This window comes from Olea europaea, unplaced genomic scaffold (genome assembly GCF_002742605.1).
Source record: "Olea europaea var. sylvestris unplaced genomic scaffold, O_europaea_v1 scaffold1175, whole genome shotgun sequence".
In the NCBI taxonomy this organism is placed as follows: domain Eukaryota; kingdom Viridiplantae; phylum Streptophyta; class Magnoliopsida; order Lamiales; family Oleaceae; genus Olea; species Olea europaea.
Genome location: NW_019229159.1, coordinates 211,300 through 235,927, shown reverse-complemented (window position 1 = coordinate 235,927; position 24,628 = coordinate 211,300). Strand labels below are relative to the sequence as shown.

The 24,628-nt window shown below is 34.2% G+C and overlaps 3 protein-coding genes across 4 annotated transcripts; 1 reads left to right on the top strand and 2 right to left on the bottom strand.

The window, feature by feature from the left end:
* Window positions 1–1,113: 1,113 nt before the first annotated feature.
* LOC111373900 (proteinase inhibitor PSI-1.2-like) lies at window positions 1,114–1,775 on the top strand. Its single transcript, XM_022996496.1, has 2 exons — window positions 1,114–1,242; window positions 1,446–1,775. Exons 1-2 carry the CDS (start codon window positions 1,197–1,199, stop codon window positions 1,646–1,648), a joined length of 249 nt encoding a protein of 82 aa, XP_022852264.1. The 5' UTR covers window positions 1,114–1,196; the 3' UTR covers window positions 1,649–1,775.
* On the bottom strand, window positions 1,737–7,062 carry LOC111373899 (FT-interacting protein 1-like). Its single transcript, XM_022996495.1, has 5 exons — window positions 5,836–7,062; window positions 4,979–5,712; window positions 3,782–4,655; window positions 2,552–2,773; window positions 1,737–2,288 (listed from the first exon to the last, which is right to left on the bottom strand). Exons 1-5 carry the CDS (start codon window positions 6,867–6,869, stop codon window positions 2,219–2,221), a joined length of 2,934 nt encoding a protein of 977 aa, XP_022852263.1. The 5' UTR covers window positions 6,870–7,062; the 3' UTR covers window positions 1,737–2,218.
* A 10,789-nt stretch (window positions 7,063–17,851) lies between these two features.
* On the bottom strand, window positions 17,852–23,325 carry LOC111373898 (transcription factor bHLH80-like). 2 transcript variants are annotated; one of them, XM_022996493.1, is made up of 5 exons: window positions 22,700–23,324; window positions 21,341–21,469; window positions 21,182–21,247; window positions 19,205–19,273; window positions 17,852–18,170 (listed from the first exon to the last, which is right to left on the bottom strand). In XM_022996493.1, the coding sequence occupies exons 1-5, from the start codon at window positions 23,192–23,194 to the stop codon at window positions 18,123–18,125; spliced, it is 807 nt and encodes a 268-aa protein (XP_022852261.1). In that variant the 5' UTR covers window positions 23,195–23,324; the 3' UTR covers window positions 17,852–18,122. The 2 variants fall into 2 exon arrangements, with proteins under 2 accessions (XP_022852261.1, XP_022852262.1); XM_022996494.1 differs by lacking the exon at window positions 17,852–18,170 and adding an exon at window positions 19,359–19,407 and having other exon boundaries at window positions 22,700–23,325.
* Window positions 23,326–24,628: the final 1,303 nt, after the last annotated feature.

Below are 24,628 nucleotides of genomic sequence, written 5' to 3'. Positions count from 1 at the left end.
TCGTTACGAAACAGGGGCAAAGATTATCATTATCTTTTCTTCTTTCCAATAGTTTTATCGTTCTGATGTGGAAGTCATGGCTGCCATTGCTCTTGGGGTTTGAATTGTACCTAAGGTTCTTAATTGTATATTTATGGTCCACGAGACTACTTTGAAAATAGAGGCATACGCCATGAAGGAAGGAACAGGTCAATTTCCGTACGATAAATATGTGAATACTAGATAAGCCTTTGATGCGTTTCACGAAAATCTAGCCTCATTTTGGTCAAAAACTTAAATTTTTTTGTCAACAAAAGCACATTTGAATAAATGATATTACTTTTCCAAGAAAAGCCCGTTTGAAGAAAATCTAGCCTAATTTTGAACAAAAACTCATTTTCTTAGTCAACAAAATCATATTTGGATAAATGATATTACTTTTTCAAGCGAAAATAAATTTATGAGTAAATTCATGGAGAAGCTCTAACTTTTCGTGATTTAGGGCAAAACCCATCATTTTAGGGGTTGAATTTTGAACCCTTTCATTATTTTATCAAAAGTAAGAACTTATTTTTGTTGCAATTTTAAGATTTTGGTTTCATAATTAGTTCATGAAGGCTACATTTTGCACGAATCAACAAGTTTTATTACATATTTTCTAATATATCTAAGCGAGTCAAAGAAAATGTTTTGCTAAACAATTCATAAGAATCATATTTTGACTTTTATATGAAAGATCATTAATAGTTTCCATTGAATGAGTAAGGAATTCAAATCAAATGAAATAAAGCACTTCGATATGACCTCATCTCAAGTTAAATAGTATATTTTAAATAAATTACGGAACGAGTCTTAACGTCTTTTTGAGTAAGAGCTACACAAATTTTTATAGAATTCTTATTATTACTGTCGACAAAATTAAATCCATTATGAAAGCTGTTCATTAATCTCATATTTTATGAAATTATTTTACGTTGTTATTTCACAATGAAATTAGAAACATTATGCCTTCTTTGTTGCACACAAACTAACAAGATAATTTTTAATATTGTGAAGTATTATATATTTGCAAGTTTGAATAGACATTTGCTTGCGCACCATATCTATGACTTGCGTGTTTTCTCATACTGAAAAAAGTCATCAACAGCAAATGGTAATGTCACATTTTTCCCTATAAATAGCTGAAAATAGTCTGCACTAAGAATAATTAAGAAACCATGGCTAATAGCAAAGTTGGCATCTTTACTCTCCTCCTAATTTGTGGTATATGTTCTAATGCCTTGTCTTATTTCAATCTTTCTGTGTATTTCAAATTATGCTTTGTCGACATTTTCTTTCTTTTGACATCTATTTAGTATACAATACTAAATTATACAATAGACAAGATGTCGACTTATTTTTCTTTGTTAATTTTTAGGTTTCTACTTAATTACTCTTTCTTATTTTGTTTGTGATTTCTATAACAGGGTTGTTTTTCTTGGGAAGCAACGTGAACTATGCTGAAGCCGAAACCAAAATCTGCACAAAAGAGTGCCTAAATGTTGGCTACATGATTTGCCCCTCTTCTGGCCCCCAGAAGCTTCATCCAAGCTGCACAAACTGTTGCAGAGCACAGAAGGGTTGCAAACTTTACAGATCTGATGGAACCCTAATTTGTACTGGAACCTAAATGGAGAGATAGACCTTGAATGATAAACTGTGGTAAATGGTTGTGTAATAAAAGAAAAATAAATTCAAGAAACTTCTATCGTTGTTTCTTGAGAAATGAATAAAAGATTCAGGTTCAATTACATCAATGGCTGACGTTGTTTCTATGTAGCTTTATTTACCGAGAATAAGACTATCGAATCAGACTTGGCTAAAATTTACTATTGTCACTCAATTCCATGTAATTCAACTGCTGCATCACCGGTATATCCTTATTTGCTTCAAAACAAGTAATAACTACAAGTTTCTCTCATACAATTTAAGAAAACATTGAACATTATCAAAAACCATAAACAAAAAAATAAAATAAAATAATAATCATTGGTCTATTACATGGGATAAGAGAGAAAGAATCAGTGCTTTTCAGAAAGTGAAATTCTTAAAGAAGATGGGATGTTGCAAGCAAATAAGGACTACCACTTTCAGTTTTGTTTCTTCTGCTGCAAACTTTATTCGACATCTTTAATGGAAAATCTTTCTGCTTTAACCTGAAAGAATAAATTGAGAGGTGATAGTCTTCAATTCTTCCATCTCATAGAAGCATGTCGGACTTGGATGGCAATCTTCTGAAGAAGTTGATAGGTACTGGTGGCAATTTAGACCTGTTAAAGATGTAATTTGCATAAATAAAATTTCTGTTTTAGACGAAAAGTATTAACGTAGTATCAGAGCAGACAAATGGTTGTCTTGAGGTCACTCTTTTATGGAAAGTTATACGCATATTAGGCCTTGATGATAATAATTTTTAAAAAAAATGAAAAAAAATAAGTAACGTATGAATGAGGAGATGTCAAAGACATAATTGACGTAAATAAAATTGTATATTTTTAAATTTTTAAGCTTTTGAATAAAGGGTTCAGTGTACCTGAATCTAGGATGGCGTAACACATAAATCCCAATGATTACTGCGACGATTTGGAACGGAGTGATGTATAAAAACACGGCACAGATCAATGAAAAGAGGACGAATAGAGCCGTAGCTCTAGGATCCCTCCAGCTCAATACGGCAAGAACCCTCTCTCCTTGTGTTGCCAAATCGCCAACCACAGTCTGGACTTTGCCTGCGACGCTGCGTAACCTGTCATACCTGTTGAAGACAAAATAATAGTTTAAACTTCTGATCTAGAAAAAACGACTTAACAAACTATGAGCGGGTAAAGGTGTAGGTCAAATCTTCCAGCCATTGTTTTCTAAAAATTATACACATGTAAGGGCATATCCAATGGTTGCTTCAATGCAACATCAAACTTTGCACCATTTTGGTGCAAAATGGTGCAAAGTGTAAAATGTCTTGTTTGGCCTTATTTAGGCTCTGTCTGGTAGCGATTGTTGCTGCCCAGAAAATGCATTTTTTGACCGTTGGATGAGGTAGTGGAACCCGGGCTGCAGTTCTTCAATTAATATGTCAAAAATGTAGCCGCAATTTTGGACCGTTTTCTCGGCAAAATGACATTTCTGTCCTTAACAGTCAAAATTTTTGTTATGACAGATGGGCATTTTCGGTATTTCACCTTTTACTTGCTCTTAACTGCTGCCACAATGGGACCCACCTACTGTAGCTAACGGGCAAAATTCTCATTTTAATTCCGGAAGAATCACTCCCAGACAGCCGCTTAACATTTTTCAAATAAATTTTTAAGGGTATATATGTTATTTGTGCTATATATTTTTAATAAAATAAATTATTATTATTTTATTAATATTAATAATAATATTATTTGCATTTAAAATAAATTTTAAATGTAAGACATAATAATTAATAAATTAATTAAAAGACGAAAACAATTTAAAATACAATAAAAACGATTATTTATTAAAGTTAACACAAATTATGTATTTACCGAATTATTTATTTAGTAATTTATGTATTTATAAAATAATTAAATAAATAATATTTCAAATAAATAAATTATAAAGAATAAAAAAAATGGAAGAAAATAATTAAACACCGTCCATTTGGTGTAATAGTAAGAGATGAATTTTAATTTGGTGCAAAGTTGGAGGTGGTCTAAGGCTTTTAGGCCTTGAAACCAAATTTTAAATAAATAACTCTGCTACTCTAATAGATATTTTAGATAAGATAGTTCAACAATACCTCATTTTCACAGTATCCGTTTGACGGGAAGTCGGGAATGAGTCGAATTCCTCGTCGACTTCGTCTGGATGAGCTACATCTGCTTGCGAAAGCTGGGCATCCATATAAGGTGGATGCCTCGGCCTGAACCGATACTTCCATAATCCAATAACAAACAGGTAGAGGAAAAATGTAGGCAAAATAAGTTCCGGGTAGCAAATCAATATAAAGCACAATATATGAACAAGAATAGTCGTCATGGGGTTTTTCCAGTAACAGATTCCATTAAACCATCTGAGAACGTACGAAATCCCATTCATAAGCACCATTATCCGGGCAAAATACGCTTTGCTACGCCTCAGACTCCATGCATTGTAATCCACATCCAACATGTACTCCACAGTTTCCCCCCTGAGCGGCGGCTCCGCCCTGGCGAGCTTCTTAACAACTATATCCGTTGCCTGGTGGCGAAGCCACTCGATATGGCGGAGAGAAATGGGATGAACGTAATGCATTTTTGGAAACAATGGCTTTCCATATCGTTTCATCATGTTTACCCAGGCAGTGCAGGTGAACCGAATTGCCAGATGGAGTTCGCCATTTTTCTTTAAACCAGAAGGTTCAAGAACAAGCAAAGGATAAAAATGGGTGTAAATTTGATCAGTTTCTAATGTCGAAAGCCTGATTCTTATCTTTCCAATTCTTTGATCTTTGGCATCTTCTTTTCCAGTTATGTGGCAATTGTCAAAAACACCAATTGTTATTACTGTGCATGGATCGAAAACTTCCCAGGTATATTGTTCGTTCCATCGAGGATTCAGGGTGTCAGCAAGAGTTCTTGTTCTAACCCACTTGGTCCCATACTTTGCTACACAATAAGCATTTGTAGTTTCACCTGTTTAAGACACAAGTCTAAGGTGGTTCAATACAATATTAGAGTCGACATAGATCATGATCGAGATCGAATATTGTGGGAACTCATTTATGAAAGTTATACAAAAATCATGTATTCTATCAAAGATAAACAAGGCACATATAAGAGGATGCTTTATAAACACAATTCATATTAAATGTATTCCCTTATTTCCTTCGTCTGTAGTTCAAGACAACATTGATTAATAATATTAATTGATTGTTAATTTTGAAAACTAAAAGTTGAAACAATGTTATAAGTTGAATTATTAACAATTCTAAAGAGACGAGGTGGTTCAACATTACCGTCTTTGTCTTTCATTGGCAACAGATTCTGAGCTCCCAGAAATCCCACCTCAAGAATTCCGATGGGAGATTTCCTCAAGATCTTTGCTGCTGGCTGAAGATCACTGCTAAAATGCGGAGATTCATCAAGAACATGGTAACCAGCATCAACCCATAGTCTGAGAAGAATTCGTGTCCTAAATGTTCCTTCTTTTCTATGCATGTCACTTTCTTCCTCAGCCACGTACGGCTTATAAAGGCTAAACCACTCAGCATCAGGAAGTTTAGAAGTTTCAAGTCGATGTTTAAATTCTCTAACTGGTTTCATCAGCATTCCAAGAACTTCTTCTTTTCCCCCTCCGCTTTCCACAACACTGAAGACCATATACTCATCAAACGGCTCGTATGCAATGAACATCAGTTCCTCATTCCATTCAGGATTGATATGTTTTATTGGAGAATTCCTCGTTACCCTGCCTTGATCGCCAAGCTTTATCCTGACAGACGTTTCTAAATTTCGGCCTTTATCACTGGGAACAAGATCCTGTGCTGCAATAACATGTACTCGGAGATAATACAATTTTGGTGAAAAATAAACCTTTGATCGCGTATCAGTAAGGCTTGTTTGGTCCATGCTATGAGAATCAGAATGCCAGGCTTCAGGGAATGCTTCATCGGCTTGTGTTCCCATCCAAACAGCAAGCATAATTTCACCGTGGCTCATTTGCTGCCCTGTCTTCTTCTCTAACCTATACCTGTTGAAGAAAAAATTTAAATAAATCAATGTGTTTTCTTGACGTGAGAGTGTGTTGATTTGAATAACTAAATATGTCCACTATACAATATAATAATATTTTAGATTAGATAAGTAACAGTACCATTGTGGTGCAAGAGGACTATCTGGTGGCACACGATCAGGCACTTCCGCAATGTCGAACACAATTCTCCCCACAAAATCATCCCTGGCAACATCTTTATCCTTGACAGTGATTTCAATCAAATGGGATTGTAGTCTTTCCTTAGCAAATGCGAAAACTTTGTTCCAGACAGGATTCTGATTTTTCTCGAAATGATTAGTCACCCCTTTGTAGTTCCCAATTCTCACTTCAACATATGGGTCAAGACTCCCTGATATGTCCATTACTGGAAGATCATTAGCCTTGACAACATTAACATACAAAAAATTCATCGGTTCAACTAAATCGTAGGTGCTTGCCGTCTTGTCCCGTCCCCAGTAGCCCATCCGTGCAGCTAACGGTGGCCTAGTCTCCACCAGTGCATACTCAGGTTTCTGCCCTGGAAACTGCATATGCATTGCCCTGGAAACATCACTCTTGGGTTCAATTATCACAGGTTTTTCTGCAGGATTCTCCAAAACGTCTCCTAATGAGTGAAATGTCTTCAACTCTTTTTCCTTCTTTTTCTTCTTGTTTCTCTCACGATCTTCTGTATTTTTCAGATTCTGCATTCCTTCTGCTGCTGCTGTCTGAAAAGACTCCGTTTTCAGATTTTCGGTCCCATGCAGTACTGCATAAATCTTCAAAGAAATGTCACCTTTTATATGCGAAAAAATCCCTCTTTTATCAAGAGGGTAGCGCTGGATCATTGGTTCAGATTCAGAAAAAGGAATAGACATCCCAGAAATTCTAACTTTTCCAAGAAAATTCTTGTAATGACCATGCTTATTATCATTGTAAACAATAACTTCGATGGTTTTGTTTGGAAGGTTTCTCAGGTTTTCTATATCGAAAACGAGTTTTTCATTCCACGAAGGGTAGAGTGTTTTAAGCTTTGTTGAGGTTCTTTGGCGCTGTTCATCGAAATCCACTTCTACAAAGGGATTGGCTGAGCCTTGTCCATCTTTGGGCATCAGATCACTGGCTTCAAGAACTTCTATCACAAGTTTTGCCATCAAATTATGTCGCTGAAAATTTAGATGAAGAACCTATGTTTAAGAAAGAGAAGGTAAACACGAATATGTGACAGAGGGAGTAGGATCAAAGAAGACTGGAAGAGTAGTGGAAAATAGGAACAGAGAGAGAGATGCAGAACAATTTGGAGTGTTGATACACGAGTCTGTAATATGAAACTTGATTATCTAATTTAGAATAAAGCGTTTATACAAATAAAAATTATAGAAAGCATTACAGATGATGAGATGGCAACATTGCATTAACTGATTTGAAATTTTTTTATTTTTTTATTTTTGGTCCAACATTCAATGAATGTTTGTCAGTTGATAATGTGTCAATGATTTCTGTACATGTAGCATTGATTATATTTTGTGTACATGGGATCAAGCTAATTGTCAATTCCATGCTAGTTAGTAGCAACATACGTGATCTGAGATAAATGATCAAATTAAAGTAAAAATAATTAAAATGGAATAAATTAAAGTGAATGATGAACATGAAGTTAACTTGCAAATTGAGTATAGGCGTGTATGTGTAGAGAGGGGTGTGGGGGCTCCATAGGCGGATCCAGGGACGGGCTGGGCCGTGCTACAGCCCGTCCCTTCGGCCCAAATGTCCACTAAAAAAAAAATTTAAGTAAAATTTTTTTTTATGTGCAATATATATATATTTTATACGTATTAGTCCGTATTGAATTTTTTCCTGAATCCACCACTGGGGGGCTCGATATTATTCTGGTAGAAGAAAAGTTTAATTTAAAGGTATAGCTTTTCAATAGATTCATTCCAAAGAAACTTTCGAAAAAGAATTTCTTTTCTTTTCTTTTACTTGGGTAGATCACCTTTTTTACTTTTAAAGGGAGGGTTCATATTCATAAATTCCATTTTTCAGAGAATTTCTTTTCTATTTACTATTTGTTGAAATTTTAGTAGACAGTACCACTAAATGGTTAGATTATCAACCTATATGTACTTGGACATTCAATTGATTTTTAAGGATGAGCTCTAGTCAATATACTTGTAAGTGATTTTATTTACTTATAAGTTAAGATTATAAGTTTCGACAAACATGCTCTTACACTCTTTTCTTAAAAAGATGGCGAGTTCACTAACATGATTTTGTAACATTTTCGGAAACATAATCAAAGAGAAGCGACACATCGTTTATATTTTATATTTCGAATTCGTGAATCAAATATGACATGAGATTTCAGTATTTCACAAAATTAATAATAAAGAAAATCTCCTATGTTGACTATGAAGCTGCTGTACAGGATTGTGTTGTTGACGTTATAAATATAGATTACATGTATTTATTTATTATTTATTATTTTTTGAATAGTTAAACCCCAATTAATGACAAGAAAATATGTCCCCATACCAAGAGCTACGTACATGTAAATTATCAGCGACCCCTACATTAAATTTAAGGTCCACTTACACATTATGGTACAAAATGTACTAAGGCAGTGAGACCAGGGTCAAATTTTCAATAGTAATTTTTATATTTCAATTTTGATTTTCAAAAGTAGTTGAATAAGCATTGCTATTTGATCTCTAGTTTGATAACCAGTATTTCAAAACTCTTTAATTCTTACTTATTTTAAATCACACATTTATACAATAAAATATTTTGTACACAAATTCAAAACTTTTCTCTACTTTTTAAAATCGCTTTTCAAAACTCCATTTTCTCAAAATAATAACCATCAAATAGGGGCTAATTCATTTGACCACAATTCATCTAGGGCTTAAATTGGATCTCAATTTTTGAGGGTTGAGCTATTCATTTTAAAAAATAAGACTCGACGTTATCCGCTTTGAGTCGATTAATCTTTGAATCCAACAATTTTTGTTCATTTTTTAATTTTTGTTTTGAATCTAATCAAAACAAATAAGACATGTCAGTTACATATACATACTTAAGGAGTGACTAGTCAAATCAATCCACGACACGTCTCGTATTGTCTCAAATTTAGGTCGTCCGAACAAGAGACCAACAATCTTAAATGGTGCACACCATCTTACACTTCTAGATTACACCTTAGAACAGTATTTTCCTTCCGGACTATGCTTGTTGTATACAAGAGTGTACAGCAAGATATACACCTCCCTCACATAGGGCTCCACGATTAACATAGGACCCTTCATATGAGAGGAGTGTAAGCTTGTACAACATATTTATCCTTTCCTTCCCCACTTTACTAAAGAAGCATAAAGAAAAAAAGGGTATTCTAGAATCTGGCCAATTGGGTTCAATATTTTGTCTGAATATACAGCTTTCTTTTTTTTAAGAATATTCTGCAGTAGATAATCTCTGCTTTCCAGTGGTCCTGTGGCATCCTCCTTTGGTATTTTTGGTTTTCTTATGTTAAAGATTAATAAAATTATTTCGGGGTAAATTTTGTCTGGGGTGATTGAATTTTTAGCAAAATCTCAATTGAATAATTTTTTTTAATTTGTCTCAGTTAAGCAACTGAACTTTAATTTAGTTTCAAATTTACATCGTCATTTCTTGTCCCCCTAAGTTGATGATAATAATTTAATGGGCAGTCATGCCGCAACAGATCTTCTACCCTATCACTTCGTGACATGATATTATATCATTGCGTTACGTCATACGAGTGTTTTGTGCGTTAAAAAACACATTTAAATTTATATTGCAGCAGAATATTAGGCTGGATGAAGATGAGAAATATAGGGATTCAAATGGATCAAATGGAAAAATGATATTCAGAATCATAAAACCATAATGAAATATAATCTGCCAACAATATTTAGTCCTATTATCTTGATATTTCAAACCAAAAAAAAAAAAAGAAGTAAATAAATAAAAATGAGATCTGTATGGATATAAATTGTCCAATAAAAATATCGGTTCCAGAATTACAGAGAATGTTTTGTTCTAGAGTAAACTAAAATTGATAAGAAAGTTTTGTTCTAGAATAGACTACAGGGGATACATAACAAAATCATCAATGAAATAAAGCCTGTAAAATAGTTTCATCGCTAAATTATAGTTTTTACAAAGAGATGTACTTGGTGTACATTATGGCATCCATAATGTACAAATGGTGCCCCTCCATTAGGGGGGCGCCTGACCCACCCGGCACCCCTCCAATCAGGGGGTGCCATGTGTGCATTATGGACACCATTATGGTGTCCATAATGTACACCAAGAATTTTCCTTGTACAAAATAGCACACTTTCAAGAATACTGGTGCCTTTCCACCATACCAATCCCCCTTAGCGATCAAAGGTTTTTGTAAGAGGACATAAGTTACATATAAAAACTGTAGAATTGGGTTGCTATTTGTGTGGAAGTCCAGCTCAGTTACAATAAGTTGGCCCAAGTTAAAAACTCAACTCATGACCCGGTTTAATGGCCCAGGAAGCAGAAGAATCTCGAAGCTGAAACAGATTTAAACAAAAAACGCGTTTGCAGTTTAAAATAACAACTTACATCAGATATGGACACGTGGCTAACTAGAAGCCATTGGATCAAAAGTGGGGCTTCTCTCTAATGAAAAGGGTCTAGGGTTTGGGGGTATTATTCTGGCGCAGCTTTTATATTTTTCGCGTTTTTCCCTCTGTAATTTTTTATTCTCTCTTAGATCTTTGTGCAGATTTCTGTTGAGAGAGTGAAATCTTATGAACTCTTGTGTGAGTTCAACTTGGTGTTGAGGGATTTTGTAGTTGCTGTGGTTGGAATTGTGTATTCCGATTGTAATCGAAGTTCGCTGTATTTGGCCGGTGATTTTAGTGGATTCGAGTTTATTCCTTCATGGATGTTCAATGGGGACTAGGCGATCTGACAGATCATTGAACCTCGGACTTCCGCCAAATATCGCTTGTGTTCTTTTACTGTTTTGTTCAAATCTACAAACTTTGATTTTAGTCTTGCGATTTTTCAATGGTTTTAAAACGTTCCTAGGTTCCTACAGTGGTATTAGAGCTTGGAATATTTTTCTTAGTCGTTTTTCAGTTCCCGTTTAGTTGAGGGTCTGAAATTTCGTTTACCGGCCGAAAGGAAAACGACAGATCTTCCAAGATCTGCCAATATTTTTATTTTTCTTTTCCTTTCGAGTAACACTAAATTTTTTTTGGGCACTGTAGGGTGTCCCTCTTTCATCTTTACAGCATTAGTGTGGGTGTCGTTTTCTTTAAAAACTGAAGTTTTTGGGTTGGTTGTGAAGTCCTCTTAACTCCGGTTGTTGCTGTTCTTTAAAACTGGACAGCAATTTCTTGATACTGTAGGACTTAATCCCATGCAGTGTTAGTGTTGATCTTCGTTTACAAAATAAATGAAGCCTATTGTGTATTTTGTAAATGCTGCAGTATAGTGATAACCTTTGAGTATATTGTAAGCAGTAAGCTAACCTGTTTCTTGGTGAAATTCACAGACGCCTCTTGTTTGTGTTGTGGTACCTGCAGTCTGCAGACATTGAATTTGAGATTAATTAGATTTTTTTGTATTGTATTGTTAGTACATTCAGTTCTTGGGAGTATTGTTTTGGTAATAAAATCATTTTTAAAAAGTAGGGTTTCACAGAATCTCCTCTAACTCTACCTCTGTCTAGGGTTCCTTGAGAGAACCCTAGAAACTTTGGAGATTAGGGCTTCGGTTCTAGAAACATGTAATCTTTAAAACTGGTTTTTAAAAAATTCTCACTGTGTGTGGATAATATAACCAAAAATTATATTTTCATAGTTAAATTCTTGTACATTCTGTGTGAATTGTACTAATACTCAAATTGATATTCTTAGGTGTTGAACTACCTAAGAATAATTGCTTCAAAGGTACATACATTTCATTTACAATTTTTGGTTGCTTACTATGTGTAAGTTTGTGTGATTAAATTCATTGCATGCTTAGTGATCTGTACATTGAATGTGTCTTAATTTGGTTGATATACTTCTCTACGCATCACACTTAAGCACAATCTATACATAATCTGAAATTGAAATAATAAGACAGTGATCTTTGTGACGTACTGTTGACTGAATTAATACTGTAATATATATGTTTTATCATACTTGTGAACAATTTCACACTATAGTACACCATGAACTCTAAGGTAGATGTCCAAATTTGGGATGGCAAAGGAGACTTTAGTATCTGGCGTCAAAAAATAAAAGCACTCATGTTATAGTTAAAATGTGCTAAAGATATTGATGAATCTTGGCCAGAAACTTTATCTGAAGCTAGGAAAACTGAACAAGATGAACTAGCTTGGAACACTTTGTTTCTGCACTTATCTAATACCGTGATTAGGAAAGTAGGAGAAACTAAAACTGCTGTAGAATTGTGGATTGCCTTAGAAAAACACTACCTCACTAAGACTGTACCAAATAAATGTTTTCTTTGGAGACAATTCTTTAATTTTAAGTTTGATCCTAATCTTGATACAGGAGATAATATGTATAGGTTTAATAGGATGACACAAGACTTAACAAACTGTGATGAGAAAATTTCTAATGAACAGAAGGTAGTTAGCCTACTTAATGCTCTAAGAGATAAATATAAAGATATAAGAAATGCTCTAGAGTATGGTAGGAGTGATCTCACTGTTGAAATAATTCACAGTTCCCTTCTGAAAAAAGAACTTCAATTAAAATCTGAACACAAAGAAGTGTTCCATGTTGAGGGCATGTCATCAAATCTAAAACCACATGCTAAAGGAATAAGTAACTTCAGTCATTCTAATTTTAACAAAATGCAATGGATTAACACCAAAGGAAAATGTAAGAAACAAATTAAAGGAAAAGCGAACAGCAACAGTAATAGAAAATATTTTTACTGTGGAAAAACAGACCACTTTATTAAAGATTGTTTTAAAAAGGCAAATGACCAAAAGAATGGGTCTAACACTGAAAATGCTTATTTAGCAGCTGCTACTAATTATAAAGAAGCAGGAACAAATATTGGAGTTGCTTATGTGTCTCTATCTGAAAATACTGATCAGGACTGGGTCCTGGATTCAGGTTGCTCATTTCATATGACACCCAATATTGGCTGCATTTCAGATCTTTGTAGTCTGGATGGAGGATTTGTAAAACTTAAGAATGATGAGTCATGCCAAGTGAAGGGAATTGGAAATGTGCTGTTGAAATTTAAAAATGGTCATCACATTTTGCTAAAACATACAAGATAGGTACCCGCACTTAGAAGAAATCTCATATCTTTAGGAGTTCTTGATGATGAAAATTACCAAATTGGTATTAAAAATGGCTTTACAAATATAACAAGAAATCAAGAACTTATTGTCAGTTCACCTAAGTTTAATGGAATTTATGTAATAGGCGCTGAGATAATTCCACCTAAAAATTCTGTGAATTCTATCACACACCCTGATAAATCAGAACTGTGGCATAAAAGACTTGGCCACTTGAGTGAAAAAGGTTTAAAAACACTATCATATCAAGGGGCATTTGGGAAAGATAGTGTTCAAAAATTGACTTTTTGTGAACACTGTATCATGGAAAAACAAGTCAGATTGCTTTTTAAGGCAGGGTTGCACAAATCCCAAGATGTCTTTGAATACATACATTCTGATTTATGGAGACCTGCTCCTGTTCCTACTGTATCTAGTTACAGATATTATCTTCTTACAACTGATGACTATTCAAGAACAACATGGATTTTCTTACTAAAATCTAAATCTGATACTTTTACAATTTTCAAATAATGGAATGTACTGATTGAAAATCAGACTGGTAAGAAGATAAAAGTTTTAAGAACTGACAATGGGCTTGAATTTTGCAATACCGAATTTGATCAATATTGCAGTAAACAAGGGATAATGAGACATAAAACTGTGAGCTATACCCCACAAAAAAATGGGGTTGCCGAGAGGTTAAATAGAACAATTCTTGAAAGGACCAAATGTATGTTAATCAGTTCTGGCCTTCCAAAAATTTTCTGAGGTGAGACTGTAAAAACAGCATGTTATCTTATCAATAGATGTCCTTCCAGCTCTCTAAATAACAGATTCCCGAACAAATATGGTTTGGTTTAATGCCAGACTATTCTCACCTAAGAACCTTTGGATGTGCAGCTTATGCACATCATACTGAGATAAAACTGGACCCTAGATCATTGAAGGGTGTGTTCTTAGGATATGGAGAAGGTGTTAAAGGTTATAGACTGTGGTTAAGAGATGTGAGGGGTTATAAGGTGATAACAAGCAGATCTGTTATCTTTAATGAAGATGATTTCCCTTGTCTTAGTGACAAATATAGTAAAAATATGGGAAAAGATGACTTTATTATCACATAAATTAATTTTTATAACCAAAATACTAATGACCAGACTCAGTTTGAGGTGAAGCCACATCAGGTAGAACCATAGAATGTCTCTGATGTTGAAATATTAGAAGATGAACAACATCTGGAGCCTGCACATGACCTGCAGGGCTACCAGCTTGCTAGAGACAGAGAAAGGAGGCAAATAAGACCTCCTTCCAGGTATCAGTATGCTGATTTTGCATCTGATCTGTTTGACATAGAACTAGCCTCTTATGAAGAGGCTATTTCTTCCAAAGAATCCCCTAAGTGGATTGCTGTGATGGAAGATGAAATGAACTCACTCTTTAAAAATGAAACCTGGACTTTAGTTGAAAAATCGAAAGATTGTAAATTGATTGATTGTAAATGGGTTTATAAGATTAAAGAGGGTGAGACTAAGGCTAGTGATAAAAGATATAAGGTAAGACTTGTAGCTAAAGACTTTAATCAAAGGAAAAGGATAGATTACACTGAAATCTTTTCACCGGTTGTTAAATATACATCCATTAGAGTCCTACTTGCTATAGTGACACAATTTGACTTGGAGTTAGAATAACTTGATGTGAAAACTACCTTCTTGTATGGTTCTTTAGATGAAACCATACATATGACTCAACCAAGAGGATTTGATGTGGTAGGAAAGGGAAACTTAGTGTGTCTCTTAAAGAAATCCTTGTATGGCCTAAAACAGGCCCCTAGGCAGTGGAATAAAAGATTTGACTCTTTTATACAAGGTTTGAACTTCAAGAAATCTGAATATGATCCCTGTTTCTATTATAAAAAAGAAGGTGAATTTGATTTTTTCTATCTGCTTTTGTATGTCGATGATATACTCCTTACTGGTCATAATTCTGTTGCACTTAACTCAATTAAAGAAAATCTGAAATTTGAATTTGAAATGAAAGATTTAGGACCAGTTAGAAAGATTTTGGACATGGAAATAAAAAGAGATAGAATAAATGAAAAGTTGTTTCTAAAACAAAAATCTTATGTTGATAAGGTTGTTAAAAGGTTTTCCCTTCATGAATCTAAGCATGTTAGCTTGCCTTTATCTGCTGGTATGAAATTATCTGTTGATCAATCGCCTAAAACTGAAGAAGAACGTAAAAGAATAATGAATGTTCCGTAGTCTAATGCTGTTAGATCTGTAATGTATGTTATGGTATTGACGCCGGATAGGATAATGATTATCCTATTGGCTTGTTGTAGCAGATAATTCGCAAGAAAAGAACGATAGAAAACGCCCAAAAAAACAGAGAAAATACTCTGAATTCAACTCAATATTATTAATAATGCAGAATGCTGAAAACGAACCCACAAGCCGGGTTAAATAGCTGCGAAATACGAAATTATTGGAAAATTACCAAAAATGGCAAAATTCCGAAATTATACCAAAATAAAATATTAAGTAAAAGAAGTAAGTTGCAAAAAATTTGGCTTAATTCGAGTTCTCTAACATATAGAAAAAAGGAAACTAAATATTACCATAAATAGTAAAAAATAACTTAAAATTGAATTTCAGAAAGGAAAACAGTGGACTTTGGGCTTGAAATTGACGTCCACCGAGCAAAGCTCGTGGCCACGATGTGCGCGCCGAAGAGAGCTTTCCGAATTGGGGTCATAATAGCGATTCCGATAACCGTAGCCAAAGTTATGGTCAAATTACCAAAGACGCGTCAAAATCTCCCAATTAAAGAAATAATGGTAATTTACTTTCCATCTTTGCGCCGATCCGCCATCTCATGGTATCTCAGCGCCATCATCGTGCAATCTGACAAATCAGCATCACTTGACTCGGATCCTCCTACATCAGGTATGCTTTAGACTTAATATTGCTTATGCTGTGAGTGTGTTAAATAGATTTATGAGTAACGTAGGTGAAATACATTAGCAATGCATGAAAAATCTGATTAAATATTTGAAAGGAACCAGTAACTTAGGTTTAATGTTCAAAACTAATAAAAAGGGACTTAGACTTAAGAGTTATGTAGATTCAGATTTTGCTGGCAACCCGGACAATAGGAAGTCTACAACAACATATTTTTATGTTATAAATTATACATGCATTAGCTGGAAATCCCAGCTTAAAAAATTGGTTGCATTGTCTTTAACCGAAGCTGAATATATTGTTGTAACTGAAGCAGTTAAGGAAGGTTTATGGTTGAAGGGTTTACTTAGTGAATTACGGCTTATAGAAAATTAGGTGGAGTTGTGTTCAGACAACCAGAGTGCTATTTTTCTAAGTAAAAAATCCTATTTTGCATGATAGATCCAAGCATATAGATGTAAAGTTCCATTTTATTAGAGATATCATTGATAGGGGTGATATTAGATTGATCAAAACACCTACTAAAGTAAATCCAGCAGATGCCGGAACTAAGGTAATCCCTATTACTAAGTTTGTTGATTCTTTAAGATTAATTAATCTTGAAGAAGACTGATTTTCATTATTTTATTTTACAGGTAATAAGAGCAAATGAAATGAAGTTATAAGTTTTGAATCCACAATTAGGATAGGCACAAAAATAGCAAAGGTGGAGAATGTAGAATTGGGTTGCTGTTTGTGTGGAAGTCCAGCCCAGTTACGATAAGTTGGCCCAAGTTAAAGACTCAACCCATGACCCGTTTTAATGGCCCAGGAAGCAGAATAATCTCGAAGCTGAAACAGATTTAAATAAAAACGCGTTTTCAATTTAAAATAACAACTTACACCAAATCTGGACACGTGGTTAACTAGAAGCAGTTGGATCAAAAGTGGGGCTTCTCTCTAGTAAAAAGGGTCTAGGGTTTGGGGGTATTATTCTGGCACGGCTTCTATATTTTTTGCGTTTTTCTCTCTGTAATTTTTTATTCTCTCTTAGACCTTTGTGTAGATTTCTGTTAAGAGAGTGAAATCTTATGAATTCTTGTGTGAGTTCAACTTGATGTTGAGGGATTTTGCAGTTGCTGTGGTTGGAACTGTGTGTTCCAATTGTAATCGAAGTTTGCTGTATTTCTCCGGTGATTTTAGTGAATTCGAGTTTATTCCTTCATGGATGCTCAACGGGGACTAGGTGATCTGACAAATCACTGAACCTCGGGGCTTCGGCCTAAAATCGCTTGTGTTCTTTTACTGTTTTTGTTCAGATCTACAAATCTTGATTTTAGTCTTGCGATTTTTCGTTGGTTTTAAAACGTTCATAAGTTCCTACAAAAACAATAACTAACACATAAGAACTTGAATTATTTTTACAATGTCGACATTTTAAAAATACGACTCTTAACTTTGAAATCAAAGATCATTAAGTTCAAATAAGCAATCGAATTTAAAAATTAATGTTCTCAAACGAGCCACCATCTTGCAATGATACATTAAAGGTAAATCTCACATCAATTAGACATAAGAACAATAACCAACATATAAGATTTAGACTACTTTTAATAATGTTGACCTTTTAATGAAACGTAATCAAACACAACTATAATGATTATTCTCAATTTTGAGACTGTCTCAACGAGCCAATTTGTGAAACATTTTTTGTGACAACACCGTCAAAGCCTAAGTAAAATTAATCCTTTCAGAATTCAACCAGTTTTAAGTTCATCTTAAGAACAGCAAGAATCGTACAGTAAAAAATTAGAGTTTGAACTCCTTAATAAATGGCAAAGTGCAAGTTCAGATCTGGTATTTCCTCAAAAATGTTGGTTTCGCAATATAAAAATTTCGACTGGAATTAAATAAATACATTATTCCTAACCGGAAAATATTGTGTAAAGAGCGTACTAGAAACTAGAATTATAATAGAAGCAGTAACTGATAATTTCTGGGAGCTGGATACTACAACAAGAACGCTCTTTCAAAGAGCAACCATCTACATATGCAATACTACAACATAGAGGAAAGAAAATTACCGATTATAGGTAAATTTTTGAGAATTATACACCCATGATTGCCTATGAGTTCCTTCTTCCAGTCGATCCCTCCCTTCAATCTTTCATTGAGCATTTACAGTTCTTTTGATGCTCCCGCAGTTCCTGCAGTATTAAGATATTTATCAATTAATTGCATAGAGACATCAAAGAAGAAAACTATTCAATTTTAGCAGTGTTTATAATCATTTTTATTTTCATCGGTCACTGACTGCCATTGCACCTTCATTACTTCAAGTAACTCTTCTTATGGGAAAATTAGAAAAGAATTATAAAATCAAACATGGCCAATCTAATTTTCATGATGATCAGCTTAAGTTTCAGTTTGTTTTGTCAATCATTCACATTGGTCGATTTCACAGAAAGAGCTTTCACCATCTCTTCCCAATACTATATTTTATGTTAACATTAATGGCTAGCTCATCATCTTTTTGGAACAAAAATAATTTATTCAATTTCTTATAAAACTTTCAAGGATTCAACTAAAATGCATATTGTGTTACGACGTTCGTTAAGATGATAGAATAATTAAAGTCATTTTTCATAAAATACGGAGTTAGTATTCTTAACCATTGATTCTACTTATTCTCTGGACACTAATCGATACATATGTTTGGTAGTGACTTGGACGATTTCGGTGTCAGTCTGTAGGTTGGGCCATAACCGACCCAACTGACCAATGCCCAGCTCTAACTATGATAAGTCAACTTATAATGAAACTGTTTGTTGTTAACACACATTGCCAAGGATGAACCTAGCTGTCATGATGCACAAATTATTGTAAAAATGAGAATGAAAAATATAGCCGTTATGGGCCCACACAAGAAATAGAAATTCAGTTTGGTAGCTTGATGTGATGGATAACGGTCATATTTTTCATTTTAATAGGGAAAGAATGGGAAACAAACAGGGGCTTGATAGAAAGTACAAAATCAAAAATATGATCAATAATTATTCATTTTGTAGGTTTTTGTCATTTCATTTGCTACCCTTGGCTTATAAGATTGTCATGTTGTAGGTTATCAGTCCAAAAGATTTCATTAACATTTCTTTCAGCTCATCATAAATATAATGAGCTCCCAACCCAAATTGAATATCATTTGACGAATGGGGAAAAAATAATTGTCAACACGAAGAACCTGGATCTCGTTTTGCAAGAACTTGACATATGCTACAGCTTCGTCTAACATGTCAGTTGTGTTAGTTTGCTGCATAAACAAAAGCAAAAGTTTTCCATGTCAAAGTTATGAAGCGCTTAAGTACTCATGATAAACAAGTGACAAAGTAAATCACCAAATAACTGGAACAAAATGCATCCATGGGGCAACTTGTCATTAAAAACCTAAAAAAGAATGAGTGGTAAATTGTGTTCAGAAGAACTATCACACATAACGGCTTTGTCAGGCCAAAAAAATTAAAATTATAAGACCATAAAAGGTCTAAGATTTTGCAATGCAACGCATCAGTTTACAAAGAATATTAAGAAATATCATGTAAATTGAAAGGCTACACCCACATTTCGAGGAAATTGCAAGTAGCCAATAAGCATATTCAGAAACTATCAATATAACCACAAGCAAACTCAGCCCCTGTTTGGTTGAGTTTTTGAGAATCAATTTAGTGAAAAGTGATTTTTTGGAGAATGTGTAATTAATAAGTAGGGAAAAGTTATGGGTCCACGTGCAAAATTATTCATTGACAGAATCTGTGGTTTAAAATGAGTTCAGAGTAGACAATGCGGACCAAAAAGGGGCTCAGTGTATTATTCATATGAGCCCATACATCAACTAGTATGACAGGATCCTCCAAACCACTCCGATTCACCCCACCCACCAAAGCAATAGCACCAATATAATTATCATCACAATAATAAAATTGTAACGTTTTCTAAAACATTCATGGATATTTTTAACATGTCAAAAAATAATATAAATCATAAAATAACTCTAATGGTAATATATCAGAATCTCCAATGCATAACTTAAAGTATCCTATTTCCTGTCTTTACACGCCCCCTTCTGCCATATATAGATGATACCTTCTTGTTATGTGTAGGCCAGATGTGATCTCAAAATTTTAGGTCTCTGAATCCTTACATTTAAGTTTTTTTGCGGAGTTTTTCCTTCGAGGCCATACCAGAAGTAGAAATATAGTACAATAAGATGGCCCTGGCCCATATTATAAGTTTCCAGCACGAACCATAGGATATATGACACTAACTCTCCAAAAATGACAGCAAAAGTCTCTTACATTTCAGAATAAGCGTCAGATTTTAAGAGAGAGAGATACAGGTAAACAATACAAAGGTATAAGAATAAGTAACTATAAGCAAACAATTATTTAGAATTCTGAGCAGACTTCTCAAAAGCATATTATAGCCTAGTTTATACAATATTATTATTTATTCAAATATTTTACATAGGGTCCTTATTACTAATGGATTCTCTGCAATTTTGGAGTCCTCTAATTAGGATTAGCATGTAGATATATTAAGGGCCCGTTTGGTAGAGATTTTGAGAATTGATTTTTTGACCGTTAAAAGAAAAGTGGGGTCCACATGTGAGAGAAGAAGTCAAAAATTACGGCTTGAATAGTAAAATAACGGTCAAAAAATCAATTTTTTGAGGCAAAAAATCTCTACCAAACGGGGCCTAAATGTGATTCGTTGATGAAGCAAGAAGTTCTTGATTATCATAGCATTTTCAGGTCATTATAATGACATATTAAGGTAATAACTAAAGTACTAGTAATAGATGATCAAAACTTTTCTCTGCAATTTTACAAATTCAAATGTTGACATACTAATAACACATCATCTAAAAAATTAGGCCACAGATTAGGGTGCTGCCAAAAAAGTCTCTGATTTAAATGACTAGTTTTCAGCAGACATGCAACGCAGAAAAAGGGAGAGATTGTTGGTCACCAGAAATTTTCAATAGCTTTGCTTGATTTTTGCCAGAACAGGTGCAGAAAAATATTTTTGAGAATGGAAATATCAATATATCATCATAGAAAAACAAACAATCCATCACCCCCAACTAGTTTTATTTACCTCCAAGATTTATTCATAAGTTCAAATCAAAAGGGAATACAGGATGATTGCACGAATAATTTACCTTATCCATATCGGGAACAAGTTCTTGAAGCTTTCGTATCCGGTCACTAATTCGTGTTCTTCGCACCTGATCATCAAAGAAAAGAGAAGTCTTGAGAATATTCTGCTTGAAGAATTGACCAATAATATAGCTAACAGACAAAAAGGAAAAACATTATACCCTCTCCGCAATGCTGCGAGGATGTGTAGCACAGCCACGCTTTGCTCGAGTCCTACACATGACTGAATCCTCCAAAAGCTTTTCTGTTTCAGCATCAAATGAGTGCACCAGCCCACGTTTCTCTCCTCTCTACACATCCAAACAAAAAAAAAAAGTTTAATTAAATGCACATACTATCATGCACGCATGCAGAAAGAATAAAGTAATCATCGTGGAGCAAACAAGTTTATAATTTTCATCAAGCGATTGTAAATACCTATGAAGATGTGTATAATCCTAGTTTGAGTTATAGAAATCCACAAATCATATAAACATGACAACAACTGCACCAGGAATCAAGATTTTAGATCCACATAATTGGAAGAAAAAAATTATGAATTCGACCTATATTCCTTCGTTTCACATTTACGCACATATCCATACAACAGTATTCATGCGGATTTTGTTCAAATGATAAAAGATCATTTATATTATTTGGTCAAATTGACTACTTCTAATTTAATAAAGTATCAAAAAGGACCTCCCTGTCAAAGGTCAATTTAAACTTAGGAATTTCCTTTTTTTGTGTACTTTCCTTTTTTCTGGAGTATCATTATTAATTAAGCATGTGGCTTAGCGTGAGCCATATCTGACTGAAATAACTGAGTTCCACAGCCTTCAATCCGGCATAAAAGATTAAAGATCTCGACACAAAGGTTGGGGCAATTAGGTCAACATCTCAGAACATTGGAGTGGAGATACACGACCACCAAAATGTTAAACTGGGAAAAGCCTGGATTTTCTGGAATGAACAAAGACTAAGAACAGGAATTTTTTATGACTAACCTAGAAAGGTTTTATGGATTTTTATTGAACAGCAGCCTCTTTCCACAAAATTTGGAAGGTGAAGCTTTTGTTCATTTCGCTTTCCATTTTAGTCCTTGTGATATAAAACCTCATAGTTTTTCCATACTGACCAAGGGTCACAGCCACATTGCAGCACTTTTTACTGTCTGCCATGGTTCCCCCAACTTCCCTGATTTGCTTTCTAACGTTTTAGCTTTATCAGCATTTTTGGTCATGCGTAAAAATTGGCTTTTAACAGCATTTTTCAGCTTTTCAGCACGGCCAAACATCATCTATGTTAATTTTTTGAAAAGCTCTCAGAGTGCTCCATCCCCTCCAAAATCCCAACGGAACCGGAAAGTGTGAATCTATTCTTTCATTTGATGAATGTAATCTTAACAAAAACATCAACTTTTAAGTAAACACATGTTGAAATTTCAATCGTTTCTCATTCATACCATTACTTCAAAAGTTTCAAATAAAAGTGGTAAATGAATACAAAATTGAGCGAACAATATGCTATACAACACTTGCCTGTTGAGAAGAAGAGGATAACTTGGGTGAAATCTTGTCTGCATCCTCAACCTCGAGAGCCCAATTCCCCGGAGGAACATTTACCAACGAAGGTGATGTATATTCCGGAATCCCAAAACTCGGAAAGTAGCCATCGGTATTAATTTGGGACAAAAACTTCGCCGGAGAACTGTTTTGTCTCAGAAAATTACTCAACCCAGGCGACGGCCCACTACTTATGGTTTCCAATAAGCTCAGATCAGTGTCGTACTGGCTTGTGGAGGTTCCGGTGGCGGAGTTCGGTGGAACTGGTGGTGGTTTGGAGGATGACAATAAAGGTGGGTCTAAAACATTCTCAGAGGGTTCTTCTTCGGATTCGAGTAAGGCTTCTAACCAGTTCGCCGGAGCTGAGCGGAACCGGGCGAGTCCACTGCCAGCGCTTCGATTCAGTTCACTGCTTCCACCAACACTTGCCGGTTGCATCTGGTTGATTAATTCAGTAATTTCTCTTTTCATGCTTATTTTATTAAAATTTCTTTCAACTTTTTAGAATTTTTTTACCTTTCAGGAGATTGCTTGTTGCACTACCAAGAATCTGAATTTCAGCACTGAAGTAAAGAGTGGACAAGAAAGTTCTTTGGATTAACTATTTGAATGGTCACTGAATTATAATTATTGACCCCGTTAAAACACATTAATTTATTTAAAATTTTCTTTTTTCTATGTTTAATCATATAATTTTCAATAAAAGAATATTACAAATAAATCGAAAAATTTTCATTCTTTTACAATCATCCATTTTTCAAAAAAAATAATATTCCCCCATTATAAATCTAAATAATGGGGAGCCAAACGGGGACTTAATAGTATTATTTAATTTACAAATGTATTTCATCGATCACTTAACGATATCAGTTGTTACCCATATGTCACTTAAGTAGAAAAATTCATTGGGTTCAACGAACGGCGTTGACTTAAACAATAAATGACTAACATGGTGAATAGTTTGATGACAATTGAAATACAATTTTTTAAATGATAACAATTGGTATAGGTAAGTCACTGTTAGGATACAATTTTAAGTTCAATTATTAAGTTGTATCAAACTTTTCCTTCTCTCAAATTGACATCTTAAAAGAAAAAATCAAAGAAAATGAAGGGAAATAGAAGAAACTGAAACTGTGTTTCTCATCTTTTAAAAATTTAAATTGTTTGCTACAAGATCATTATATACTGCACATTCACACAATAAAATATTCTACACACAACCCAATAAAATTTTCTTATTTTTAACCACAGGCTCTCAAAAAAATACTATTCAACAACTCATTATTCCCAAATAAATTCTATCAAACAAGCCCTGAAAATAAAGGAAAAATATAACTTTTAAGAATTGGGTATTATAGATTTCTGCAAAAAAATCAAATTTTGTTTGTGGGTATCTCATTTTTCTTACGAAAAAATGAATTTGTCAAAGAAATATTGATTTTTTGGATGTAGTGATTGAGATTTCTACAAAAGATTAGATTTTATTAATTGTGGGATCAGACACTTTGAAATGACATTGGATTGTAGTGCCCAACTTGAATTGTGGAATTGGATTGTGTTGCCCGAATTTGTGAAATGGACAATGATATATGTGCATAATTTTTTTACCTAATCATTTACCTACTACTCATAATAGAGATAGGGACCACATTTGGAAATTTTTATATTTGTGCGGGGCCCATATTCTTTGCGAGAGGGGACAACTTTCGATACATTTCATTCGGTACAAATTGAATTGTCTTTACAAAATTGGACAAATGAGATTTGCGAATGATTGAATATTTGAAAGTGAGCTCCAACCCAAATCTGAAAAAGTTAGAGTGCGTTTTGTTTGTCGTTTTCCAACCGTTTTCTATTTTTAATTTTCGAAAATGCACAAAACGTGTTTGGTCACTTGTTTTC